This window comes from Ascaphus truei, chromosome 2, assembly GCF_040206685.1.
Source record: "Ascaphus truei isolate aAscTru1 chromosome 2, aAscTru1.hap1, whole genome shotgun sequence".
Taxonomy (NCBI): Eukaryota; Metazoa; Chordata; class Amphibia; order Anura; family Ascaphidae; genus Ascaphus; species Ascaphus truei.
The window spans coordinates 386,758,322-386,785,210 of NC_134484.1; the positions used below are offsets into that span (position 1 = coordinate 386,758,322).

At 41.1% G+C, this 26,889-nt stretch overlaps 1 protein-coding gene across 4 annotated transcripts in view; it reads left to right on the plus strand.

Moving 5' to 3' along the window:
• Positions 1–26,889, plus strand: part of ANKMY2 (ankyrin repeat and MYND domain containing 2) — a 58,496-nt gene that overhangs the window by 24,027 nt on the left and 7,580 nt on the right. For 2 of the 4 annotated variants that reach the window (XM_075587207.1, XM_075587208.1), the window contains exons 3-9: positions 165–303; positions 2,229–2,327; positions 4,153–4,313; positions 4,852–5,066; positions 9,129–9,264; positions 10,274–10,402; positions 18,111–18,261. In XM_075587207.1, coding sequence (XP_075443322.1) covers positions 165–303; positions 2,229–2,327; positions 4,153–4,313; positions 4,852–5,066; positions 9,129–9,264; positions 10,274–10,402; positions 18,111–18,261 — 1,030 coding nt within the window. Of the gene's footprint in view, positions 1–164; positions 304–2,228; positions 2,328–4,152; positions 4,314–4,851; positions 5,067–9,128; positions 9,265–10,273; positions 10,403–18,110; positions 18,262–21,956; positions 22,091–23,191; positions 24,779–26,889 lie in introns of those variants that run through there. The other 2 variants (XM_075587209.1, XM_075587210.1) reach the window with 2 other exon arrangements.

Below are 26,889 nucleotides of genomic sequence, written 5' to 3' on the forward strand. Positions count from 1 at the left end.
AGTGTCCATGTGAATAATTTTTTTTTTTTTTTTAATTGATTGGATAAAGATGGCCCGTTGTCATTAATGTAAATTACATTTTATTGTGTGTGTTTTCTATCATTTGACTGCAGCGTATTAGCAATGTACCTGAAATGTTATTTCTTTGGTCCTTTATTTTGCAGCACGGAATGACTCCCCTCATGCATGCGGCATACAAAGGGAAAGGGGATGTGTGTAAGTTGTTACTGCAACATGGAGCTGATGTAAACTGCATTGAGCATGACCTAGGATACACAGCACTGATGTTTGCCGGACTTTCAGGTAGATTTACAATTCCTAATTTTAATCCTGAAGTTAATTCTGTACAGTACTTTTTCAAAGTAAAATTTGTTGTATAGTAATGATAATGTAAATTGAATTTATATCTACATATATGCCATTTAGACAATCATACGGAACATTTATGACTACATTCGCACCCCCAGACCTACTTTACCCCATAAACCCACAGCATACACAGATCTAGCATCTTTTGTGTGTCAGCAGCCACAGGACATGTAATGGTGCACAGCCTGCCAAGAGTGAGCGTCCACGGCACAGTGCTTGGCAGGGGGGATTGGCCCATCAGGATTAACACAGCGGGCGTCCCTGCTTCTGAATGGGAATCCCGCTGTATGAATCCAACATCAGCCTGTAAGAGACACGCAGTGAGAGTAAATGGAATCAGTCACTCTTCCCTGCGCGGCTTTTATTTTAATAACACAGCATTGTAGCAGGGGGTCTCCGGGAAGCTGAACCGCATTCATTTCATCCCCGGGGACGCCCTGCTTCCAGATTTACAGGCCGGGGCCTGGTATGGGGTGCCGGTATCTGTTTTGTATTTAAATGTACCGCATCACGACCCACGTGACCGGGATATTTAAACAATGCAGAGATACCAGGACCTGTAACTCGGGGAGCAGGGTGTCCACAAGGCGGAAATAAATGCAGTTTAGCTCCGGAGACCCCTGCTTCAATACTGTTGTTAAAATAAAAGCCACGTGATTGCCTGCTACAGGCACGCAGGGAGAGTCATTCTGTCTACTCTCAATGCGCGTCTCTTACATGTAAAACAGTTAGAGTTCACGGCGCAAACTGATGTTGTGAGAGTGCAATTAAATGGATGAAACCACACTGCTATTTGGATGTTCTATTCTCTGACGCTACATTGGTAGTGCTTTCACTGCAGCCAGGGATTCTGGCATTAGTGACATGCAAATGAGTACTGTCACCCTTTGCTTTTTTTTTTTTAAATCTATTTAACATGGATCCCTTCAGGCTTATGCTTACTGTTTTTACACAGCTTTTACCGACAAGCCTGGGTTTAAGATGTGTATGGCCTGCAAACCTACTCAGACAGCTGCTTCAAAGTTTTGGGTCTCATCATTGTGAAGCTGCACTCTCCTAGTCAATGGGAAGTATATCTCTTGGCGTACCAGGACATCTGATGTCTGAACTAAATCACCCCATGGTGAAATGGCTTGTCGGTGGTGGGCAACATGATGTACATCCCCATAAATGGCTACATAGGATATATTGACCCATATAACCCCTCTGTGTAATCTCTTTCCCCCCACCCTCCTGTGCTGACCTATCTCTTCTCCTCACCTCTTATTCTCCGTTATGGGGGAGCCCATGCTTTCCTTGCTGTGCCTTTAGCTCCGCCCTGTGTTCTCTCACGGAAGGGGGTTGAGGAGAGGGAGGAGGTTGAGGGTAGCCTCTCCTGGCCTCCTGTTGCCCCCCCCCCTTCTCCCCCTGGGTTTAAGTGCTCTGTGCTTACAGTACTTCGTGCTGTGGTGCATTATAACTGCCCCTGAGCAGACGGCCAGGTGAGGTGCAAAAACACCTGTGCAGCCCTGGCCGAAAGACCGGGGCTGTGATTTGCATGTGCTTGGTGCCATTCAGTGTGAGGATGGTTACTGGCCTTGCATTGTGAAGCTGGATGTGACTACAATCCAGGTGCACATGAATTCTGGAGCAGTAATGTACAAAAACGAAATGAGCCGTATTAACAAACAGTTCTTAGATTATATTCTCCGTAGTAAACGACAACAATGTAAGCGAGGTGAGAAAAGGAAGGATTCTGACCTGGAGTGTGCACTGTTACATCCCTGACCGTTAACAGCAATAACACACAACAGTGATTAGCATCTTTATTCTGATATAAACAAATGTCAATTTTGATTTATTTTCTCGTTCAAATGCAGGCAAGAAAGATATAACCTGGATGATGTTAGAGGCTGGAGCCAACATCGATGCCGTCAACTCTGTGGGAAGAACGGCAGCGCAGATGGCTGCCTTTGTAGGTAAAACCTTTTAGAAATGGCTGGTTCCCAAAAAGTACAAGTCATTTAAAGGAGCCCACATTAAATTGTAGGTATTTTAAGTTGCATGTCACAACTTCAACAATTTTAAACAAGGGCAAACAAGAAATTGAGCGTGACCCTGTGCTACCTGTTACAACCACACAGTTGTGTGCACAGGTTGAGAGAGTGCAATGTAGTCAGATTACTGCTGCGGTGCTGTCACTGTATGAAAGATGCCCTATAATTCTGCGCAGTCCCTATCACACCGCGTTACAGCTGCGAGTTTCACAACCGCCGTTGGGAGAGGACCTCGTGGGAGGCCATGGGATTGTAATGTAAAAAAGGGCAAGAGGTAAAAGAGAAATTGAGAGCATTGGCGACATCATAAAAAGGTAAACTACAGTAGAATAAAGCATTGGAGAGAAATTATATAAAAAGGCAAAATGCAATTTAGGAGAAAAAGTGAAATAAGGGGAACTAAAGAAATGAGCTTGTGAGGCGTAAAGACTTTTTTTTAATAAGTATTTTTTTTTTAGTTTTAACTCCTTCAGTACCAGAAGAGTTAGCAACCCATATAACAATGCATTGCAGGCCCCTGTGGTACTGTAGAGGTAGTCCTATTTATTTGTAATGCGTCATATTTGTATTATTTTGCTTAACTTTGTTGTGCTATTTATCTCACCTTTCTGACTTTTTTGTCCGGCTAGTACAGATAGATTTGAAACTTCATGCTTTGAATAAAACAACTTTGAAAGAAAATGCATAGTTTCGTTACGAATAATTAGATGGCGTAACATATTTATAAGATTTGTGGGAATATGAGATGTACTGTACATAATACCCTAAACACAAAATTTGTGAAAATCTAGCATTTACATTTGTAGTTTTGATGGCTTTGCTTAATCTGTATATTTGGATTAGAAAGGAAATATACATATGTTCTAATTTTTCCCCACTCGTGTCTTTTTTAAAACAGCAAAATGTGATATAGTATATATATTTTTTTATTTTATAACTCCTAATGTCTTTCACTTTTTTTTTTTTTTTTATTATTATAAAGGTTGCTAATTTTTTGGTTGCTACAGCAACCATTTAGCATGCCATATCCACTTCCTCTTTTGAAACAGGCTCTCACACTTTTTTGAGCTCTTTCCTTTGGCAACAATGTATCACAAACAGATCTGTTGCTCTGTTATTAACAGCAGACTGTCTATTGCTCTGAAAGCTGTACCCATGTGTTACACTGAATAATGTTGCATATTAGCCACAGCATTTTAGACTGCAACACAAAGTTAGAAGACAGCCATTTAATTGGGCACACAATCAGTATTTTTACAGATTTAGAACTGCATCACCAAATGATTGTCAGTTTAGGTAAGAATGTAGGATTATACATTGTCACAAGATATATATATATATATATATATATATATATATATATATATATATATATTTTTTTTTTTAATGTAACAAACAATCAAACATTTGTTAAAAATAAAAAGGTTAAATTCTCCTGTAAAACTTAGATTTTAACTGACAATTCTGTAATTGACATGAGGGGTATACATAATAATTACCTCCCAAGTGGTTGAATAAACTTGCCTATTTTTCTGTTAGATTCTTGTCCTCGCGAAGAACCTCATCACATTAAATGGTTTAGTCACACAGCTGTAGACTGTACAATGAGACACTTCAGCTACCCACTGCTCCATTCATAAATATTGTCTGATGATCCTTTGCCTCCAAGCCCTTTAAACATACTGTATATTACCACACATGTAGTTAAAAAAAATCTATATCTACCTAATGTCTCTTTCCGTTTTAGGTCAGCATGATTGTGTCGCTGTAATAAACAACTTTTTCCCCCGAGAAAAACTGGACTATTACACCAAACCCCAAGGACTAAGTGAAGAACCAAAATTACCTATTAAATTAGCTGGACCTTTGCACAAGATTATTACAACTACAAACTTGCATCCTGTCAAGGTAAGGAAACTGCCTAGTTCTGGCACAGTGGGCTTTCTTGTCAATTATTGGTCAGATAAGAAATAATAGCATTCCGTCTTCAGCATATGAAAATTCTGTACATGCATACCCCGCATTAACGTACGCAATGGGACTGGAGCATGTATGTAAAGTGAAAATGTACTTAAAGTGAAGCACTCCCTTTTCCCCACTTTTGATGCACGTACTGTACTGCAATTGTCATATACGGGCATAACTGATGTAAATAACGCATGTGTAACAGGCTCTATAGTCTCCCCGCTTGTGCACATCTTCGGTACAGGTAGGGAGCCGGTATTGCTGTTCAGGACGTGCTGACAGGCGCATGCGTGAGCTGCTGTTTGCCTATTGAGCGAAATGTACTTACTCGCGAGTGTACTTAAAGTGAGTGTCCTTAAAGCGGGGTATGCCTGTATGTAGTTCAGGATTTATATTGTCTCTGCTAGAACCTATTTCTCTGATTTTGGAATGACGGGCAGATTACCTAAAGCTACAGTACATCATGTTGTTTTTTCCCCAGATTGTCTTTCTGGTAAAGGAGAACCCTCTTTTCATGGAAGCAGAAGCTCTTAAAAAGTGCTGCACGGTGTTGGATTTAATCTGTGAGAAATGCATGAAACAAAGAGACATGAATGAAGTTTTGGCAATGAAAATGAACTACATTAGTTGCATATTCCAGAAGTGTAATAGTTTCATACAGGAGCAACCAGACAAACTTGATGCATTCGTCAAAAGGTATGTCATTTGATGTGGATGTTATCTTATTGGCACCAAAATCGATGTATTTTAAAGAAGTCTCATTGTATTCTGTATTTACAGCTCATATTAGAAGCAGCTGTATGTGTACAGTTTATTTTATAGTGGTCATGTAACAGTAGAAGACAGAGCACAAACACTGTATCTGGGAACGGAGGCAGTCTGGAGCACGTGGCGGGGTTAAGAAATGCTGGAAGTGGGGAGTTGGTGCGCATCTAAACATTTCCCTATTAAAGCAGTGACGTCACACTCCCCTATTAAAGCTGTGACGTCACACTCCCCTATTAAAGCTGTGACGTCACACGCGTGACAGCACCATGCAGGCCCCACCATATTGTTTATAGGGGCAATACCGTCTTATCGTGCCTGTTATGCCTGAAGCATTTCTGGGGCACAGGAGGCTGCTATTTCAGAGGATGTATACGGTATGGTAAGAGAAGGAGCGGCTCAGTGAGTAAAAGACACTGACTGGCACTGAGTTTGAAGCAGGGGAGCCTGGTTCAATTCTCGGTGTCGGCTCCTATTGACCTTGGGCAAGTCACTTTATCTCCCTGTGCCACAGGCACCAAAAATGTAGATTGTAAGCTCCACAGGGCAGGGACCTGTGCCTGCAAAATGTCTCTGTAAAGCGCTACTTAAAACTAGCAGAGCTATACTAGAACATGCTATTATTATTATTATAGCTGCTTAAGGCAAGATGTTGCTGCCCAAATCTTTTAGGTGAGTCTCTAGATAGAAAACAAGTGTGATAAAAGAGAGCGACGAACAGTGAAATGAAGACTTGTTTTTGTATATCATGGTCTTTTTTTTTTTTTCTTCATGCAGTACCTCTGGGGTTCAGCGGGAGGAAGGGACATCTAAAACACTCACAGATTTGTAATTGCATAAGAAGGGGGCTAAAAAGGTCAGAATGTGTGTGGCCTGTAGTAAGCCAGCTCTCAAAACAAATAAGCTTTATGTGGAGTGTCTAAAAGGTGCAGCTGTGGAGCCCAATGACCAGATGTCTACTTTGCTATCCTGGATGAAGGATACAGTCTCTGTCTGAATTCAGCAGTGTTACAAACAACTAAATCAACCCAGAAAAGAACAAGGTCCCAAACAAGCTTGGAAAGGAGCATCTTCGTCAGAGGAATCTTACGTCATATGCAGCACTCTGAAGGGGAGTACTGGGATTCATCTGATCATGAAGTGTTGAATGAAGTCAGAGTTTAATATGGATCTAGTATATCCATTGATTAAAGCAATGCAAGAGGTTCTGGAGCTGGATTATCTAGAAGATGAAGCTCCTTGAAAAAGGAGAAGCTTTTCCACAGTTCTCAGAGGTCTACGTTTTCCGTTACATTCTGTTATAAAAGAAATGATGGAGGCTGAATGAAGTTAGCCTGATAAAAAAAAATTGATAATCCCAAAGAGGTTTTCCATGATGTACCCCTTCTCTGACAAAAACCAAGAATTGGGAACCTTCCCCACAGGTGGATGCTGCAATCACTCGCATTGCAAAAAAGACCACATTACCAGTGGATGATCCGGTTTCATTCCGCGACACGATGGATTAAAGGATGGAGTGTGTCCTACGAAAATCGTTTTTGGTAGCAGGTCTCGTGGTTGCAACAGTGTCACTTTCCAGAACCATGAGAATATGGTTAGCCAATGTGGAAGAGGAGTTGGAAAGAGCCTTGTCAGCATCATCAGAAATGAAGTTGGCAATGGAGTATATTGACTAAGCTTCTCTTGGCTTAGGGCTATGCTCCCTGCGGACATACTTACTATCAGTTGTAGCAAGAGGGGCTTTGTGGCTAAGACATTGGGTAGCAGATTGTACTTCTAAAAACTACGTTTTTTCTTTACCTTTTTTGAAGGTAAATTTCTATTTGGATGAAAACTAGACACTATAATAGCAATGCTATCAGGAGGAAAAAGTGTGTTTTTAACACCGTAAGAAGACGAAATGCCTTGTAGAGAAGCAAAGTCTTACCGACCAGGAAGGCCCTTGTCTTGACTGCAAACATGGAGAGGGGGACAAGGGAGCCTTTTTCGTGGTCCTCGTGGTAGAGGATCCTTCAGGAGGGGAATGTTTGCATGAAATAAGGCGAGCCCCGCAGTGTGCGGTAGGGGGAAGACTGTAAGCACCGAAATCCCTCCCCCCCCCCCGCCCAACACCACCACCCCCCCCCCCCAGAAAATCTTGCACATCCCTGAACTAGGGGATGAGATTTCTTCAGGTGGTCAGCCACCTGAGACAAATAGTGTATAGTACTAATGTAAGATCTTTCTCTAGTGTTGGATGCTCTAGTGGATCACCTATTTGAACCATTGCAGCAAATACTGTTAAGACTTACATGGAAAAAGTATTTGTGTTGGCAATTACATCTGCAAGAAGAGTAGGAGAGTTAATCTCTCTCATGCAGGGAACCTTTTGTAATTTTTCACCAGGATAAAGCAGTCCTAAAATCTGTATCACAGTTCCTTCCAAAGGTCGTCTCTTCGCTTCGTCTCAATCAAGAGATAATTCTTCCGTCCTTCTGCCCGTATCCGGCTACTTCCTAAGGAGGCAAGACTATATAACTCAGATATGTTAAGGTGTTTGAAGACATACCTACTCAGGATTAAAAAATACAGACCATCAGATTTTTTTATAATCCGAGAAGATCCTAGAAGAGGGCCTCAAGGGTAATTATATCGTGATGGATTACATCAACTATCAAGTTGGCCTACAATATGACTTTAAAAACAAGTCCCACGGGGAATAAAGGTGCATTCGACCAGAGCAGTTTCTGCCTCATGGGTATTCAAAGGCCAAGCATCTACAGCGCAGATTTGTAATGCTGTGGTTTGATCCTCATTTCACACATTCGTTAAATACTACAATCTTGATGTACAAACCTCCACTGAAGCAAGCATTGGCAGGAAAGTTCTGAAAACGATTTATAGATTAACTAAATGGTTAACTCAAAGTTATATCCTTGTCAGATTTTTTTTGTTTTTTTCCCCCTCCGATTGGGTGAGCTTTGGTATGTCCCAATTAGTACCCACTGCCATGTTGGGAACAGGAAAAGCTAATTTATTCAGTTTACTGTAATTTTCTTTTCCTGTACTCTATTAATGGCAGTGGGTACACCATATATGTGATTAACATGGCAGTTATAATTTTTTTTTTGTTAGCTATGGGAGAAACCAGACTGTTCTGCAGGAGTGGGAGGGCCTTATATACCGGGTCCCTTCAGAAGTTTCCTGTCCTGCGGTGATGGAGGAGCTAATCCCAATTGTTACCCACTGCCATTAGTGGAGTGCAGGATTTTCCCATCTAATGTGAACGCTTCTGTAGTCCAACCTCAAACTCTCATTAACCTGAACTACTGCCTCCTTAAATTGATATTTTTCATTCCTGATACTGATCTTTACTTTTCTTCCTATTTGAGTTGGCAACTTCTAATAGACTTGCAATGTAATACACACTGTTTCATTGATCATCTCTTTTTGGCCTCAACCTTCATGGATCTGTTTTGCTCCTCTAGAGGTAGGTTACAAGCGCACAGTACTTTTAAAGCAACAGTTCCATTCCTGGGCTTCCCCACTTCTTTTTAATAAAAAATAAATAAATTATTACCATGATTTAAAGAAAAAAACAGTAGGTTGCCGGAGCTGAACTGCGCTAATCCACTCCGGGGCCTCCATAATTCCAGAGATACTTGCCGGTGAACTTGGCACTGGTCCTTCCTTGTATATAAATGCCCCATGTCATATGGGGACAGTAGGAAGCTGCGACGGATAATTTTCCTTGTGAAGAGCTCATGTTCCCATAAAAGTTATCGCAACCTACAACAAATATAACATGGTAAATAAATAAACTTGTTTTAAAAATATGCTGCTGTGCAGGGGGTTTGAGAAACTACTTGTACATATGTGTGTTAACTTACCGAACATCAGTTTGGACTTTATACAGTATTTATAAAAGGCACAAAAACCTTAATTGCCACCATTTCTTTTTGTAGAAAAGGTACAGGACACCTATTGATTGTAACTTTTTTGTAAAAAATTTAGTTTATTAAAAGGTCGAGATGTTGACGGCTTCCCTGTGTTTCAAGAAAAGTTCATCCGATCGTGCATCAGGAAGTTTCCCTACTGTGAAGCAACTCTACTTCAACAGCTCGTGAGGAGCATCGCACCTGTTGATATTGTAAGCTGTCAGTTATCTTATTTTGGGGTTCGGTAGCATAGGTATTAAGTGCTTTTTTATTATTTGTTCTGATGTGAGGAAAAAAATAACTTCTGTACCTGGGGTTTTTTTTTTTGTTTTTTTCTAATCATTTTGTATTTGTTTATAAAAATGGAGCCTTAGTGAGCCATTTCCATGGAAATCTTCTCACTCTCCTGTCGGGAAGAATTTCTAAGGAAGAGAATTAACCAGCTGACATTTTTTTGCATGATGAATACAGTAGTAATGTATGCTTTTTATGTTGACTGATTTTGTTTAGTTTGTATAGTTTGTATATTTGCTAAATTGAATTAAAGTGCCTATTCGGTACTGAATGCAAGATTTGGAAATATTGTGCATAAATGAGAGCATTTTATAGCAGCATTTCATCAAATCCCACAGGATTTTTTTTTTTTAATTATGTTTTTTAGCAGTATTGGATACTAATGTTTCATCTTTTATGCCCTTTTAATGATATTTAATGTATTGGGTTGCAATAGCAACTACTTGGGTAGATCTACCATTTGATTGAAATAGGCAGCCATATTGCATGCCCCTGGGAAGCAGGATCTTCGCCAGTCAATTACGGGAGAGCTGATCCATCAGCATCTTACATAATTGCAATGTCCTAAAGGCAGGGAACCACTGCATTTATTAAAGCAAAATTAAATGCCCCTTTAAACTTAAAATGCCCATATCCACAAACATAGAGGGTATTGTGAACACTCCTTTTAAAGTCTAAAGTCTGTGACTCCAACAAAAAATAAATATTAACAATCCCAAATAAACTGGATTTGTTAGAGATTTTATTACGCGTCTTAATAAAACACTTTCTGTATTACCACGATACACAAATGTTTGCTAGAGCGACACCAAGCAACACAAATACTGTGTGTGTGTATGTATGTGTGTGTGTGTGTGTGTGTGTGTGTCCTTAGAAACTTTGAATGTCTTTGACCTTTTTTACTACATCAATCCTATTTTCTTTAAGGGATCTGATCCCACAGCCTTCTCCATACTCGCACAAGCCATAAGTGGTCAGGTGGGCTTTGTTGATGCAGAATTTTGTACTACCTGCGGAGAAAAAGGTGCAACTAAAAGGTGCTCCGTGTGCAAACTGGTAAGTTAGTTGTTCACTGCTGTAATTTTGAACGTGTTGGTGTCATTGCAGATAAAAACCTTTTTAAAAAAATGTGTAATATAGTGTTTTTTAAAAGGGGGTAATCTTAAAATTGCCTTAATGGTTGGTTAGGTGGGGGAGACTCTACACCATGTACTGCAACATTTTTTTTTATATTTGAATGTCCCACGGAGATTAAAAGGGCAATATTCAGTTGAAATTTCAACCAAAAAATTGTGCTTTTTGATTAAGAAAAAGTTACATTTATATAAAATGGTTTTTAACTAAAACTTGAATGTAGCTTTTAAGATGCTAGTCCGTGCATTGAAGCTCCACAATATATTTTCAGAACTCCATAGACAAACGAATGGAATCAGTGTAAATATCATACACCCCTCTGCTAAGGTCAGAACTTGCAGTTTCAAGTTTATTGGTGCCTGTTTCAAGTGAAAATAAGTGTTCTCTTCAGCCACAGAAATTTCACTACAAGATCTTTTTATTTTATACTGAACTAGCTGATATACCCGGCGTTGCCCGGAGGCCATGAGGGGGGGGCGTGAAAGGCAGGGGGGGGGCGTGAAAGGCAGGGGGGGGGGCGTGAAAGGCAGGGGGGGGGCGTGAAAGGCAGGGTGGGGCGTGAAAGGCAGGGGGGTCGTGAAAGGCAGGGGGGGGCGTGAAAGGCAGGGGGGGGCGTGAAAGGCAGGGGGGGGGTGAAAGGCAGGGGGGGGGCGTGAAAGGCAGGGGGGGGGCGTGAAAGGCAGGGGGGGGGCGTGAAAGGCAGGGGGGCGACACACACAGTGTCACACACACACACACAGTGTCACACACACACACAGTGTCACCTAGAGCGACACACACGCGACACCTACCTCTTCTTCCGGCCGCCGCCATCTTCTTACTCGGTGCCGCGAGGGAAGAAGGGGGTCCTTCCGGGCTCGCCGCCATCTTAGGCGCTGCGAGGGAGGAAGGGGGTCCGCTGCCTGTTCCCCCGCCGGGGATGGAGATGAGCGGAGCGCCGGGAGAGGTGAGCGGAGGGAGGGAGACGTGAGCGGAGGAAGGGGAGAGATGAGCGCCGGAGAGGGGAGAGATGAGCGCCGGGAGGGAGGGAGAGATGAGCGGCGGACCTCTACTGGCGCCGCGAGGGAGGAAGGGGGGGAGAGATCCGGGAGGGGAGAGATGAGCGCCGGGAGGGAGGGAGAGATGAGCGCCGGACCTCTACTGGCGCCGCGAGGGAGGAAGGGGGGGAGAGATCCGGGAGGGGAGAGATGAGCGGCGGACCTCTACTGGCGCCGCGAGGGAGGAAGGGGGGGGAGAGATCCGGGAGGGGAGAGATGAGCGCCGGGAGGGAGGGAGAGATGAGGGGAGGGAGGGAGAGATGAGCGCCAGAGAGAGGTGTGGTGTGTGTGTGTGGTGTGTGGTGTGTGTGGTGGTGCGAGCCGAGGGGGAAGAGAGTGGCAGTTGGGTGACGTCACACACAGCAATCTGATTGGCCAGAGGCTGAGGACCAATCAGATTCACCGCAGATAGCACTAACCTCACTAACCATTCGATTTTATATATTAAGATGTGTATTATTAGCATTTGTGTCCGCCATAGATGTGGATTGACAAACAACACAACATACTGTATACTGCATAAATTATTTAAACTAGATAGAGCATTGAACTTTAATATAAAATAGACACCACTTCCTTCACATAGATTGAAGAAACTGCACAGAGAAATAAATGGAGAAGCAAACCTTTTGAAAGAAAATTATGCTTTCCAAACCACACATACTGGATAGGACACATCATTTACCTATAGAAAAACAAACAGGAGCTGTCACCTGAGTGCTAGTAATCTTACTATAAATATATATAACTTATTGTTGCAGAATATTTCTGATCCATCTTAAGGATGACCATGTGAAAAAGTGCCATGACTGTGCGAAACGCATGGGAGGTCTTTTTATTTATTTTGTGGGGTTTTTAAAAAAAAAAAAAATATTATTATTTTTATCGTTGGTTTCCCTTGCTTACCATGCCACCTGTCGCTCCGGATTTTCCTTTCTACCCCAATTTTTAGGATGATGGACATCTGGTATATGTATGTGGGGAAAAAAAGTATTCTTCTGAGATGTTGGGTAATTTAATATCCTCCCTGGCTTGTCCACCTGTCACAAGTATATGCATTGTCTACCTAACATACAGTGGTGTGAAAAAGAAAGTAGACCTTCTTTGAATTCTATGGTTTTACATATCAGGACATAATAAAAATCATCTGTTCCTTAGCAGGTCTTAAAATTAGGTAAATACAACCTCAGATGAACAACAACACATGACATATATTACACCATGTCATGATTTATTTCACAGAAATAAAGCCAAAATGTGCTTGCTTCTGCAAGCAGGGGCTGCACTAAATAGCATGGGGAGGGGGGGGCAGCCCAACTCAGAGGAGCAAAGGGGAATTGCCAAGGCAACAAGCTCAGAAGCCAAGGAAGGTGGTTACATTTGTAACAACATATACTAAGGAGTGACGGCAGTCACATAACAGGGAGAATCAAACGGGCCAGAGCAGTAACCAAATAAAGAACTTTTTTTCATTAAGAATTTCTCTTGAGTGCCCGCTGCCTCCTTCTCTTGAGCAATCAAAATGATAACATACACTTTCAATAGATGGTAATAAAATAAACACATTTTCACATCCCCTTTTTTACCTTGTTTAAGTAAGCAAATATTAAACGCTTATCCTGTTCAGTAAAAATGCTACAATTCCATTTTTTTTCTCTGGCTTGATTATATTTAGGTGGAGGTTCTGGCTCAAGGTCCTAAAGTAAACTACATTCTCTTTAAAATCTGTGCTGATCAATCTAAAATGAAGCCCTCTTAAAATGTATATGGTGCGGGATAGATATTGTATTTCCTGGGTAGATAGGATAATGGCAGTCAAGATGACTCTCCTCCCCAGGTTAATGTACCTTTTCCAAACTCTCCCTATCCAGGTCCCTAACAGATGTGATTAATTTACAGCGCAATATCACTAGGTTCATATGGTCAGGTAAAAGATCCAGAATTAAGAACACTATACAATAGAGGCCCTCTAATTTAGGTGGTCTAGCTGTACCTAACCTGCAGAAGTACAGTACCTTCAAGCATTTCAGCTGAGTCAACTACTCCTGTGTAACTCAGCACCTGATACGAGAGCGTGCGTCGATATAGAAAATCACATCTGTTCCCCGGCAAGGCTAGATTCACTGTTATGGCTGGCCACTTGCGGGAATGTCATGTGCAGGGGGGTCGTGAAAGGCAGGGGGGGGCGTGAAAGGCAGGGGGGGGCGTGAAAGGCAGGGGGGGGGTGAAAGGCAGGGGGGGGCGTGAAAGGCAGGGGGGGGGCGTGAAAGGCAGGGGGGGGGCGTGAAAGGCAGGGGGGCGACACACACAGTGTCACACACACACACACAGTGTCACACACACACACAGTGTCACCTAGAGCGACACACACGCGACACCTACCTCTTCTTCCGGCCGCCGCCATCTTCTTACTCGGTGCCGCGAGGGAAGAAGGGGGTCCTTCCGGGCTCGCCGCCATCTTAGGCGCTGCGAGGGAGGAAGGGGGTCCGCTGCCTGTTCCCCCGCCGGGGATGGAGATGAGCGGAGCGCCGGGAGAGGTGAGCGGAGGGAGGGAGACGTGAGCGGAGGAAGGGGAGAGATGAGCGCCGGAGAGGGGAGAGATGAGCGCCGGGAGGGAGGGAGAGATGAGCGGCGGACCTCTACTGGCGCCGCGAGGGAGGAAGGGGGGGAGAGATCCGGGAGGGGAGAGATGAGCGCCGGGAGGGAGGGAGAGATGAGCGCCGGACCTCTACTGGCGCCGCGAGGGAGGAAGGGGGGGAGAGATCCGGGAGGGGAGAGATGAGCGGCGGACCTCTACTGGCGCCGCGAGGGAGGAAGGGGGGGGAGAGATCCGGGAGGGGAGAGATGAGCGCCGGGAGGGAGGGAGAGATGAGGGGAGGGAGGGAGAGATGAGCGCCAGAGAGAGGTGTGGTGTGTGTGTGTGGTGTGTGGTGTGTGTGGTGGTGCGAGCCGAGGGGGAAGAGAGTGGCAGTTGGGTGACGTCACACACAGCAATCTGATTGGCCAGAGGCTGAGGACCAATCAGATTCACCGCAGATAGCACTAACCTCACTAACCATTCGATTTTATATATTAAGATGTGTATTATTAGCATTTGTGTCCGCCATAGATGTGGATTGACAAACAACACAACATACTGTATACTGCATAAATTATTTAAACTAGATAGAGCATTGAACTTTAATATAAAATAGACACCACTTCCTTCACATAGATTGAAGAAACTGCACAGAGAAATAAATGGAGAAGCAAACCTTTTGAAAGAAAATTATGCTTTCCAAACCACACATACTGGATAGGACACATCATTTACCTATAGAAAAACAAACAGGAGCTGTCACCTGAGTGCTAGTAATCTTACTATAAATATATATAACTTATTGTTGCAGAATATTTCTGATCCATCTTAAGGATGACCATGTGAAAAAGTGCCATGACTGTGCGAAACGCATGGGAGGTCTTTTTATTTATTTTGTGGGGTTTTTAAAAAAAAAAAAAATATTATTATTTTTATCGTTGGTTTCCCTTGCTTACCATGCCACCTGTCGCTCCGGATTTTCCTTTCTACCCCAATTTTTAGGATGATGGACATCTGGTATATGTATGTGGGGAAAAAAAGTATTCTTCTGAGATGTTGGGTAATTTAATATCCTCCCTGGCTTGTCCACCTGTCACAAGTATATGCATTGTCTACCTAACATACAGTGGTGTGAAAAAGAAAGTAGACCTTCTTTGAATTCTATGGTTTTACATATCAGGACATAATAAAAATCATCTGTTCCTTAGCAGGTCTTAAAATTAGGTAAATACAACCTCAGATGAACAACAACACATGACATATATTACACCATGTCATGATTTATTTCACAGAAATAAAGCCAAAATGTGCTTGCTTCTGCAAGCAGGGGCTGCACTAAATAGCATGGGGAGGGGGGGGCAGCCCAACTCAGAGGAGCAAAGGGGAATTGCCAAGGCAACAAGCTCAGAAGCCAAGGAAGGTGGTTACATTTGTAACAACATATACTAAGGAGTGACGGCAGTCACATAACAGGGAGAATCAAACGGGCCAGAGCAGTAACCAAATAAAGAACTTTTTTTCATTAAGAATTTCTCTTGAGTGCCCGCTGCCTCCTTCTCTTGAGCAATCAAAATGATAACATACACTTTCAATAGATGGTAATAAAATAAACACATTTTCACATCCCCTTTTTTACCTTGTTTAAGTAAGCAAATATTAAACGCTTATCCTGTTCAGTAAAAATGCTACAATTCCATTTTTTTTCTCTGGCTTGATTATATTTAGGTGGAGGTTCTGGCTCAAGGTCCTAAAGTAAACTACATTCTCTTTAAAATCTGTGCTGATCAATCTAAAATGAAGCCCTCTTAAAATGTATATGGTGCGGGATAGATATTGTATTTCCTGGGTAGATAGGATAATGGCAGTCAAGATGACTCTCCTCCCCAGGTTAATGTACCTTTTCCAAACTCTCCCTATCCAGGTCCCTAACAGATGTGATTAATTTACAGCGCAATATCACTAGGTTCATATGGTCAGGTAAAAGATCCAGAATTAAGAACACTATACAATAGAGGCCCTCTAATTTAGGTGGTCTAGCTGTACCTAACCTGCAGAAGTACAGTACCTTCAAGCATTTCAGCTGAGTCAACTACTCCTGTGTAACTCAGCACCTGATACGAGAGCGTGCGTCGATATAGAAAATCACATCTGTTCCCCGGCAAGGCTAGATTCACTGTTATGGCTGGCCACTTGCGGGAATGTCATACCCAACGATCAAACACACTGTCTTTATGGGATTGACTTAAACATAGGTACAAATTAACTAACAAAAAGTCTAATATGATCCCGCTGTTCCATAGTCCCCAGTTTGGTCCGGGGACAGAGGAGGCCAGATTTGCAGGCTGGAGGAAGAGAAGATAACCCGGGTAAAGCATATACTGTCCGATAAAGATATGAAAAGTTTTCCTGAGATTAAGGAAAGCACAGGTCTACAATCTGGGGAGTTGTTTAGGTATCTCCAATTAAAACATTTTACTACGGCAATACATACAGTACTAGCTCATCCCCAGCGGCTACAGCCTATTTCAAAGAGCTCTATGACTCCAGGTTTTTAGATTAAAAACTAATCTCCACTATCTATCAACTGCTTTTAGGTGTAGATTTCAGTGAAAATACTGGTGTGTGTGTTTGTGTGTTTGTGTGTGTGTGTGTGTGTGTGTGTGTGTGTGTGTGTGTGTGTGTGTGTGTGTGTGTGTGTGTCAGAGTTGGGGGAGGCCCTAGAGGTAAAGCTCTGGTCGATAAGCAAGGCAGCAACATCCAGTTCAATATGCACGGCCATAAAAGAAAACACATGTAAGCGGTTATTGTGCTGTTATCTTACACCAGTATGATTACAAGCAATTAACAGTAACGTTTCTTCCCTATGTTTTGGAGGATGTGGACAAGAAGGGTCTCTTTCACATATCTGGTTGTCCTGCCGATTCTTGGCCCCCTCTGCCGACAGGTTTTCGAGCTCATCAACTCCATGGTAAATCTGGCCATGGTCCCAGACCCTTGGCTGGCCTTATTGGGTATACCTCCTCCTAATGTGCCTAAATATTCATATAAATTGGCATTGTATATTTTACTGGCCATGAGAGGCTGTAACGCTGCTTGTTGGAACAAACAGACCTGCTTGGGAATATAGTCTATTAAGAGCAGTATTTGGCATAGCCTAAAAATGGAACAGATCACAGAATTCCCACTAGAAAAATCTTATGCATTCGCTCAAGTATGGGGACCCTGGCTGACACAGGAAGGTGGTGCAGGGTTGGACCCAGTGTTGGTGTTATTGTAAGAGGGTGATAGTTTGGAGCAATAGGATTAAAGGAGAGGTGGCATTTGGAATAGTTGCATATCATGTAAAAGTGGAGCTATGGATCGGGACATTATCCTTCCCTATACCTCCACAACCCCTCCAAAATATTATTTGACTTGTGTTTTTGTTCCGTTTTTGTCTCTTTATTTTGTTCCCCTCAAACCGTTGTTTGTGTCCCTATTTATGTTCTCTTCCTTCCCCTCCAGATGTCTGTTCTATTTAATTGTTCACACAGATTATATCCCAAGCTTGTGTTCAATGAAGTTCTGTTTTATTAAATTGTTGTTGAAATTATGCATTGTATAAAAGTCCCCCTTACCCCTCTTTTTCTTCTGTATCCCAAAATATCGTAATAAAAAAAAATAGTTGGGGAAAAAAAATATATATATATATATATATTTATATTTATATATTTATATTTATTTGGTGCATCATTAGACTATTATATATCCTTAAACATACTCCATGATCTCAGTGGAATATTTGTGGGCTATGCAGCTCTGACTAAGGACAGGTCATTTTTGTTATTTATTTATTATTTGTTCACGGAAATCTGGAGATGTCAATATACACAATTGATTAAAAAATATCAAGATTTTTTTTATAAGGTTTGTAAACAATATTTGCATCTAAAATATATTTTTTGCCTTGAACATTTTGATGACAAATCCTCAGGTAGCCTTTTATCATGGGTTAATCATTATTATTATTTTTTAGGTGATATATTGTGATCAGAACTGCCAAAAAGCCCACTGGTTTACACACAAAAAAGTCTGTCAAGTGCTGAAGGAGAATCGGGAGATGCAAGAGCTGGAGGCAACAAAGGAGAAAGAGGAACAAGAGGAAGAACAGAAGCAGAATAACACAGGTCTGTTCAATTAGATATAACGTCCACAATTATGTCCATTGCATTACACTAATTCTGATTAATTATTAACATGATGTTGGCTGCATATCAGGACTTTGCTGCTAATAATTACATAATGTCACGGGAGACCAGGTTTATTGTACACCTTTTTACCAGGATCATTCATTGTGCACAACAGGTCATGAAATAAATTGTAGTTTATTCACTTAAATAGGCATACACACAGTGGAACACAAAATACAGGTGAAAAGTCACTTACTTGGAGACTGGAGTCAAAAACGACTTTCCTAGCTGCTGTGCACTCTAAATCAGAGTTTTTCTTTGAACGGGACTTGGCTCCAAACGTCCTGGAACTAAAATCAGCTTGAAATCCCAACAGCGACCGCTACGTTCCTTTCTGAGAACTTGGTCCCAAAAAGCTCGGATATTTTCCGGCCAGACTTTTCTGAACCTGGTGCTCTATTATTAGCGCAAGAGCACTTTCAAAAAGCCCGCCCGACTTCTGGTGCTCACAATGTCCCCGGTGATTGGCTTAGGGGTTTCTTATAGTATTTGAGTTAAATCACAAAATACTACGGCCAATCCGAGCGTGGAAACTTTCTCATCTGTCAATCAGAGCGATGCCGGTCTGGAAAGCCAGGTAAGCGAGGAATCTGAATCTGCTAAGGGACATGCACAAGTTTGCCACCTTAGTCCCTTGCTATTCAGATGCCACCTGCTGGGTCAGGCTCCTCAACGTCTGGTGAGGCAAATGGTAGCCTGGACAACTTCCATTCATCCCAGGATGTGGGTACTTGAGCCCTTCCCTGCTACCCAAATGGTCTTCACACACCTGGCATCCTCTGGTGGCTTTCATCTTCGATGTCCTACAGACTTACTGACACCAAACTTGGTAGCCCTGGTAGTCTGTCGGAACATTGGTTCTGAAAGGCCTGCTCATTTACCGTGCACAACAGTATATTTTATAATAAACACAATGTTAATAAAAAATATACTTTTATGTGTCCTAAGTCTCTGGGTATGGGAAAAGAATAGAAAGCTGCACTTTATTTTCTACTAGCCTATATTCCCAAAAAGACAGAAAATGCTCGTTCTACCAGTGTGTAGGGTGCTAACCCAGGACAACAAACTTCCTTAGAAGTTTACTGAATACATAACCAGAAGGGGAAGGGAGGGGGAGGGGAAAGAAGAAATATCTTTTTGTAAGGTGCACTCCTAGATGAACCCAAATGTACCGGTATAAAGTAAGATACTGTGCTATTAATAATACCGGTTGGTATCTCTTATGGTACAAATAAATCCTAGTCCTTGAGTCTAACGATGGTATAGAAATTAGTAATTTGGTTTGTGCACAAGGACAAATACCTTGATGTATAGGGTATTTGTAGGATCGCCAAAGTATGGTTTAAAATGAACTTAAATACATCATATAATGAATAAATAAATACACTCAATCCTTAAAAAACAATTAAAAAGAGGGGTTGATGAATAAATAAATGCGGCTGAAACACACACTGCAGATAGTGTATGTAAAACCTCCTATGATCCAGACTACACTGGCTGAGTAGCAATAGGACTAATCTCCTTAGCTATTCTTTCTTGCAATATAAATATATTGCTATTGCGACGAGTGAGCCCAGATGGACAGGTTCTATATGTGTAAGAACCTAACTGCAGCTTTACATGCTGGTTTACTGTAAACCTTTAAAGGGAAGAAGACTTATTTAGCAAATAGCTTGCAGTCTTACAAATAGCGTGAAACAATTGGAGGAAGTTGTGTTATATTTAACTTGTCCAAATTATGCTTAATGCGGAACAATGTTGAGAACAATAGATTGGCAGACCTAGCAAGGGTTTAAAAAGGAGCCTGCTTGTCCTTTAGAGGTATCCAGTGAATCTTACTGATACCTGTTAGCTAGCATCCCCTTAATCATCAATGACTTCAACTAAGAGTTTCCTGTAACTGTTGGTCCATCTCTCACATCGGTTTTGAAGAATTTTGGCCCATTTCTCCTTACTGATATGCTTCTATTCGGTGACATTTGAGGACTTTCTTGCATGGACAACTTTCTTCAGGTCCTGCCACAACATTTTTAATGGGGTTTAGGTCTGAACTATGACTAGGCCGTTCTAAAACGTGGAATTTCTTCTTCTGCAGCCATTCTTTTGTTGATCTTCTTGAATGTTAAGGATTGTCTTGCTGCATAACCCACTTTCACTTTAGCGTCCGCTCACGAATGTATGGCCTGACCTCCTCTAGAATCTTCTGATACAATGCACAATTCATTGTTGTCAATAATGGCAAGCCGTCCAGTTCCTGAGGCAAAAAAGCAGCCCCAAACCATCACACACCCTCCACCATGCTTGACGGTTGGGATGAGGTTCTTCTATTCAAACGTAGGTTTTTGTTTTTTTGCCAAACATAACGTTTCTCATTGAGGCCAAAAAGTTCTAATTTTGACTCGTCTGTCCAGAGAACATTGTTGCAGAAGTCTTGTGGATTATTCATGTGCTTTTTGGTGAACTGCAGACAGGCAGCAATATTCTTTTTAGAGAGCAATGGTTTCCTCCTGGATATCTTTCCATGAACACCATTCTTGTTCAGTCTTTCTCTGATAGTTGAGTCATGAACATTCACATTAGATAAGGCGAGAGTGGCCTGCAGATCCTTAGATGTTTTGTAACCGTTTAAAGACTGATGAGCATCAATATCTGCTATTCTGAGGTCCTCTGAGATTTCTTTTGATCATGGCATGACTTGTTTCCACACACTTGTATGGTGAAGAGCAAACTCACAAAGTTGCTGATCTTTAAATAGGGTGGGGCCTCCCAAACTCACACTTTATGATCTACCTAATTATTTAAATACCTGATTCTAATTATCCCCTTTCGGTTAGTTGATTAAAACCCAGGGTTTCACTTACTATTGCACATACACTGACTCTTAATTACTCATTGTTTATCTAATACATACATCATTTTGTTTCAAAAGACATGGAATTGGTTAATATAAACCCTATTGGATATTTAAGAAAAGATTGTTTTTTTTTATTCAAGGCCATCATGGAAACTTTTTGTAATGATCATTCGGATTCCCAAACTTTTTCACACCACTGTATACTGTATATACACCCCCTTTTTGTATGGCGCGTCTTTATTGGGAGCCATATTTTCTTCTTTTAGCTCACATTCTGTGTGCATTTGCTGATTTTTTTTTAGTTCGCTTTAGGTGCCCATCTGTATCTATTGTTTGGTTTTGTAACTATATTTTTATGTTTGCCTCTTAACTGCTGGACCCGCCAATGGGAACACCACATGAAAGTATATTTCATGGTTGTCTTCAAGATCAACCATATAGAACAACCTTAAAAATAGCAGTCTTATACAATTAAAAACTGCTTAGTTAAGAATATTTAAAGGTTGGACCACTGCAGTGCGAAGGACGGTAAGACACGCTGGGAAAGTATTCATTGCTACGTTGTCCAGTTCACAAAACCATATTTAATAGTATGGTCCCCTACACCTTTTGTATCCTGCAGGCATATGCAGCACCGATCATGTTTTTTTTTTTTAACTTTTCCTGAAAAATGTTTTTATATTTTAGAATGTATATAAATTCATTTTGTCATAAGCCTCCATATTTTAGGGTCTCTCGCTTGGTTGATGTCGGTGTAATGTAACATTTATTTTAACAGCACATGTGGAAGAGACTGAGAGGATTCGGGTAAATTACCTGATACAGCCATGGAAAAACACTGTCTTGTGTCCCAGGCATGATAAATATTTACATTACAATGTATAGGATCAGCTACAAAAAAGGGATTATTAGGTGAGACGTTATCATGAAAAAGGAATGCACTTCAACATTTCTGAAAATAAAATATATTGAGTGAGTCCGTCCTTTAGAAAAGTGTCCAAGAGATTTATTTCAAAATAACATGATAATATAGGATGAATTCACATGGGAGTTGTCATTATTATGACAATTAAATCTGTTTCCACAATGATGGGAAAGAACAGCTGTTAATTTAAAATGTGATTGAAAATTTGCCATTACCCTTTTTAATTAGGTCAATAGGCCTGAACATTAAGACAATATCTGAATGTTCTCAACCTTACAAAAATGCGGGCTTGAAATTAGGGAGTTCTTTAAAACAATGCAGGTTTTCTATGGTTAAGCACCTTTTTCTTTATTCATGCTTTTTTCATCACAAACTTCTATGGCATTTACCAATCTTGGTCCCTTTTCTTGAGCTCCTTAACATACTCATGACTCAAGCTAGTTTGTTTCCTGTTATATCGTTTGGCATAATTAGGAGGGAAAAAATTGGAAAGCATTTGAACCATAGCTTCACATTTTTATATTTTTTATTTATAAAATGTTGTCCCAGAAAATAATACATTAAGAATTACCTCACGTCTTCACGTGTATATAGACATGAATGAAATGATCAAAACCATTAAGAAGTTAACATAATTAAAATGTAAAAAAACAAAAGCGGAAAAGATGGAGGAAAATTCCGTAGGTTTAATTATATGAAAAAATATCTTTATATCTGTAAGGTTCGTGTTTTGTTTTGTTTTGTTTGTTTTTTTTATCGCCACTAGGGGCACAATTGAATATGGACCTCTCCATGGAGTTCTGTTACATGAGCAGCTGTGACATATTGTAGCATAATCATTATTCTTTCAGTGGCAATAATGTGGTCATAAAACACTTTCCACATTTATATACTGTATCGCTAGATACACTACATGCTTGATCTTGCCATAAAAACGTAATTGTAAAAGTGTGTATATGAACCTTTCAGTGAATTACTTGGTACCATTGTAAATATTTAAAAAGCGGGCATGCAGAGCTTTTATTTATTTATCAATGAGAATAAAAAGGTTTTTTTTTTTTTCTAATGAAACTGCAATCTGCTTCTAGATGAGGCGTCGTTGCTCATGAAGGATCTGATGAAGGATGAAGGATCTGAACAGTGAAACTTCCAAGGAAACCAAATCCAATACTTCACCGATCACTAAAGTGGAAACTGAAGTAACCAAAGAGTCTCTTGCTTCTCTGCCAGAAGAGAACCCTTCTATTAAAGTGAATTCTTCCCAGACTATAAAATGTTCTAAGCCAAGCTCAGAAGGAGCATGTTACTTGTGGCATACAACTTGTGGTATAAAAGTTGTTACATACCTTTTCTTTAGGATGTTAATTTCATAAAGGTTGTACAGTATGTCCTAAATTTTGCCAGTACAAGCTATTTATCGTCTGGTTAAAGTGCTATAATATGTGCTTTACTACCTGTGTAGAAAGTTGTTCTTTTCTAAGGAGGTACTGTTGTGAATGCAGCAGGGTGTGTGTCATTGTGTATATACAATGTGCATATTTTTCATTACTGAAGCATTTTTTTTCTTAGCTGTGTGTGTTCATGGCTGAAATATACACACAGGGAGAAGAAGGGGCTCAGTGAGTAAAGACACTGACTGGCACTGAGTTTGAAGCAGGGGAGCCTTGTTCAATTCCTGGTGTCGGCTCCTTGTGACCTTGGGCAAGTCACTTTTTCTCCCTGTACCTCAGGCACCAAAAACATAGATTGTAAGCTCCATGGGGCAGGGACCTGTGCCTGCAAAATGTCTCTGTAAAGTGCTACGTAAAACAAGCAGCGCTATACAAGAACATGCTATTATTATTATTATACATACTGTAGATTGCCTATTGCTGGTGATTGTTCTTTACACAAAAGCCTTGTGGTCCAAATAAAATAAAAATGCTATACCACATGTTTTTTGATTTGTTAAATAAAAATGGAAGTATTTTAACAAATGTGTTTAAAATCTAGAAGGGCTTTTTTATGCCCCCTGGTGGTCATTTTTATTAACCCTGTTTGGCTCAAAGCAGGCTGTAAGAAGATCTAACATTCACATTAATAATGTAGACGTATAAATGTCTTAGTAGGACCCAAGATGAGGGCATGTAGATATGGAAAAATTGAGACAGAAATGCTTATCTAAAAAAAAAACAATCGGAACCAGTATGCAGAAATATATTTGGCATAACAAATGCATTTTTTTTCTCTTGTTTATTTCAGTGGTGACAGTTTTTGAAATAGATATGTCATTTATGTGATATAATACAGATGTAAAAATATACAGGGCTGGTTGGTTTGATGTGTATTTTGTTATTATAACCAACTTTTGTATGTATTGTATATCGTGTATGTAGCAATCTTAAAATATTTAAACTACTCAAAATAAATCATAATATTTTCTGGCATATAAACTCTAAACTAGTTTATTCTACAATATTTCTAGAATGTGTAAGGATATTCTATTTGCAGATGTGACCTTTTGCTTTTGGCCATAAAAAACATAACGTCAAATGGAATTTTTATTTTTTTATATAACTCAAATTTTACTGAAGTTTACCATTGTACAACACAATATACATTTGTATGCATCTGAGGTATTATTACTATACTGTAACATCTGCATGTAACAGTGTAAATAAAGAGACAAAACATTTTGGGGGAAGTCCATCTGTCCTCCTCTTGATCCACTTCTCGTTCCTAAAATGTTGAATTACCAATTTCTGGGGTTCTGGCTGGGTCCCTCCGCGTGGCCTGATCCTCCGATGTTTAACCTCTTTATTTTCCTTCTCCCTAGGACTCAAGTACCTCTTGCTTTCTTGTCACTTTTGGGTCAGCGGAGAACGCGTTTCTAAAATTATCATAGCAATATTGTAGCACCATTCACTCCTGGGATGTCTGTCTGTGCAAACCATATGATCCAGACTTTTAGAAATTTAGCACCAGTATCGTTAACCAAACTTGTTAGTTTTTCCATCTGGCATACAAACCAAATTCTGTTTTCTAATTGAGGTAATCGTAGGGATTTCAGATTTTTTTTTTTTTACTTTGCAATGTATTATGGCTTATACCTTTTTTATAGTGGCTGAAATAGATTCTCACAAAGGCCTGTATTTTACTATGCAGTCTTCTGCCATAATACACCTTCACTGAAAGATTCCAGGCCCATTGACTTGTATGGGATGTAGGGCATCTTCCAGCAATAAAAGATGCCTTGTGGCAGAAGATTGCTTGGTAAATATGGACCAGTATGTCTGCAGTACTTGTATGTATATCTTTATGTGGGTATAATAAAGGGAAATGGGGGGGTTGGGTGAAACATAAAATAAAGGGGGAGGGTAATGATGCAGACAGACAAAGAACCCTTTGTTACTAGCATATTTTATGGTGTTGATAGGATGGATGAATCGCAATAAAATGTAACCTTTACTGATAGTATCTAGCATAAAATAATATCCAAAAGATAGTTCCACACCATTTACCTATCGGACGCACAAACTATACACAACTAACATTAAAATAGCTACTATATATCAATAGAAAGTGTAGTAGTAATAATAGCATGTTCTTGTATAGCGCTGCTAGTTTTACGTAGCGCTTTACAGAGACATTTTGCAGACACGGTCCCTGCCCTGTGGAGCTTACAATCCATGTTTTTGGTGCCTGTGGCACAGGGAGATAGTGACTTGCCCAAGGTCACAAGGAGCTGACACCAGGAATTGAACCAGGCTCAATTCAAACTCTGTGCCAGTCAGTGTCTTTACTCACCTGAGCCACTCCTCCATCGAAACAGGAACTATTAATAAGAAAGGAAGTATACTGTTGCAAACTCTAACCTAGTGGTGGGATGAGTGGCATAATAGAGAACAATGCCAGTAAAACACATCAAGTACGGAAGAAGCATAGTGCTGGTAAATACACAGGCGATCCTAAACCGAACTGTGTGCTAAATGCTGATTTATGCGGATTTTAATTTGACGTGAAAAAATTAATAGATGTTACTGTCCCGGCCAGCTTAAAACTAATGCGGCTGCCTCCGCAGTTTCAAAACAGCTGCGGGCGGCGCGCGGCTATCTTCGGCCGTTTTCGGCTTGTTTTCCCGCGCCTCGGGCGCTTTCAATAATAAGCGCCATTAGCGCTTATCTATTGAAGAGGCCGCCGTTTTAAACGGAGAAAAGTCCCGCGGTGAGTCCGCTATGCACCCGGCAAGCTTTAGAATAAAACTGGCCGGGAAAGTAAGTGGTGGCTCTAAAGATAGCCGCCATGTGAAGGTAATTGCTCCGGAGGCGAAGCAAGAGTATAAAATATTCACGTCAGTGGCGTAGCTAGACAGGTGCGGGCCCCCGGGCAACATTTTTTTCAGGGCCCCATTATGAGTGAACATATTCTGTAGATTCAGGAGTTTCCGTCGGGCCCCCCGTGTGTGTTGGTGGCCCTGCGAGCCCCCCTCTTTTACACCTCACCTCATGTATTTTTCACGCCCTCTCCCTCACTATCCCCTTTTCCTCTCTCCCCCCCCCCCTTCGCTATCACTCAGTAACTTCCTCCTTCCACACTCAATTCAGCTCCCTCAATCCCCTGCTCACATTAATTTCCCCCTCTGGCCCCACACACATACAATTTCCCCCCTACAATACAGTACCTCTCCCCCCCCCCCAACCAAAATACACAAGTTACAATAACCACGTACACACACTACGATAACCCCTCCGCCCCTCCCCCCACATACACACTACAATAAACTCCCACACTAAAAATAAGCCCCCAC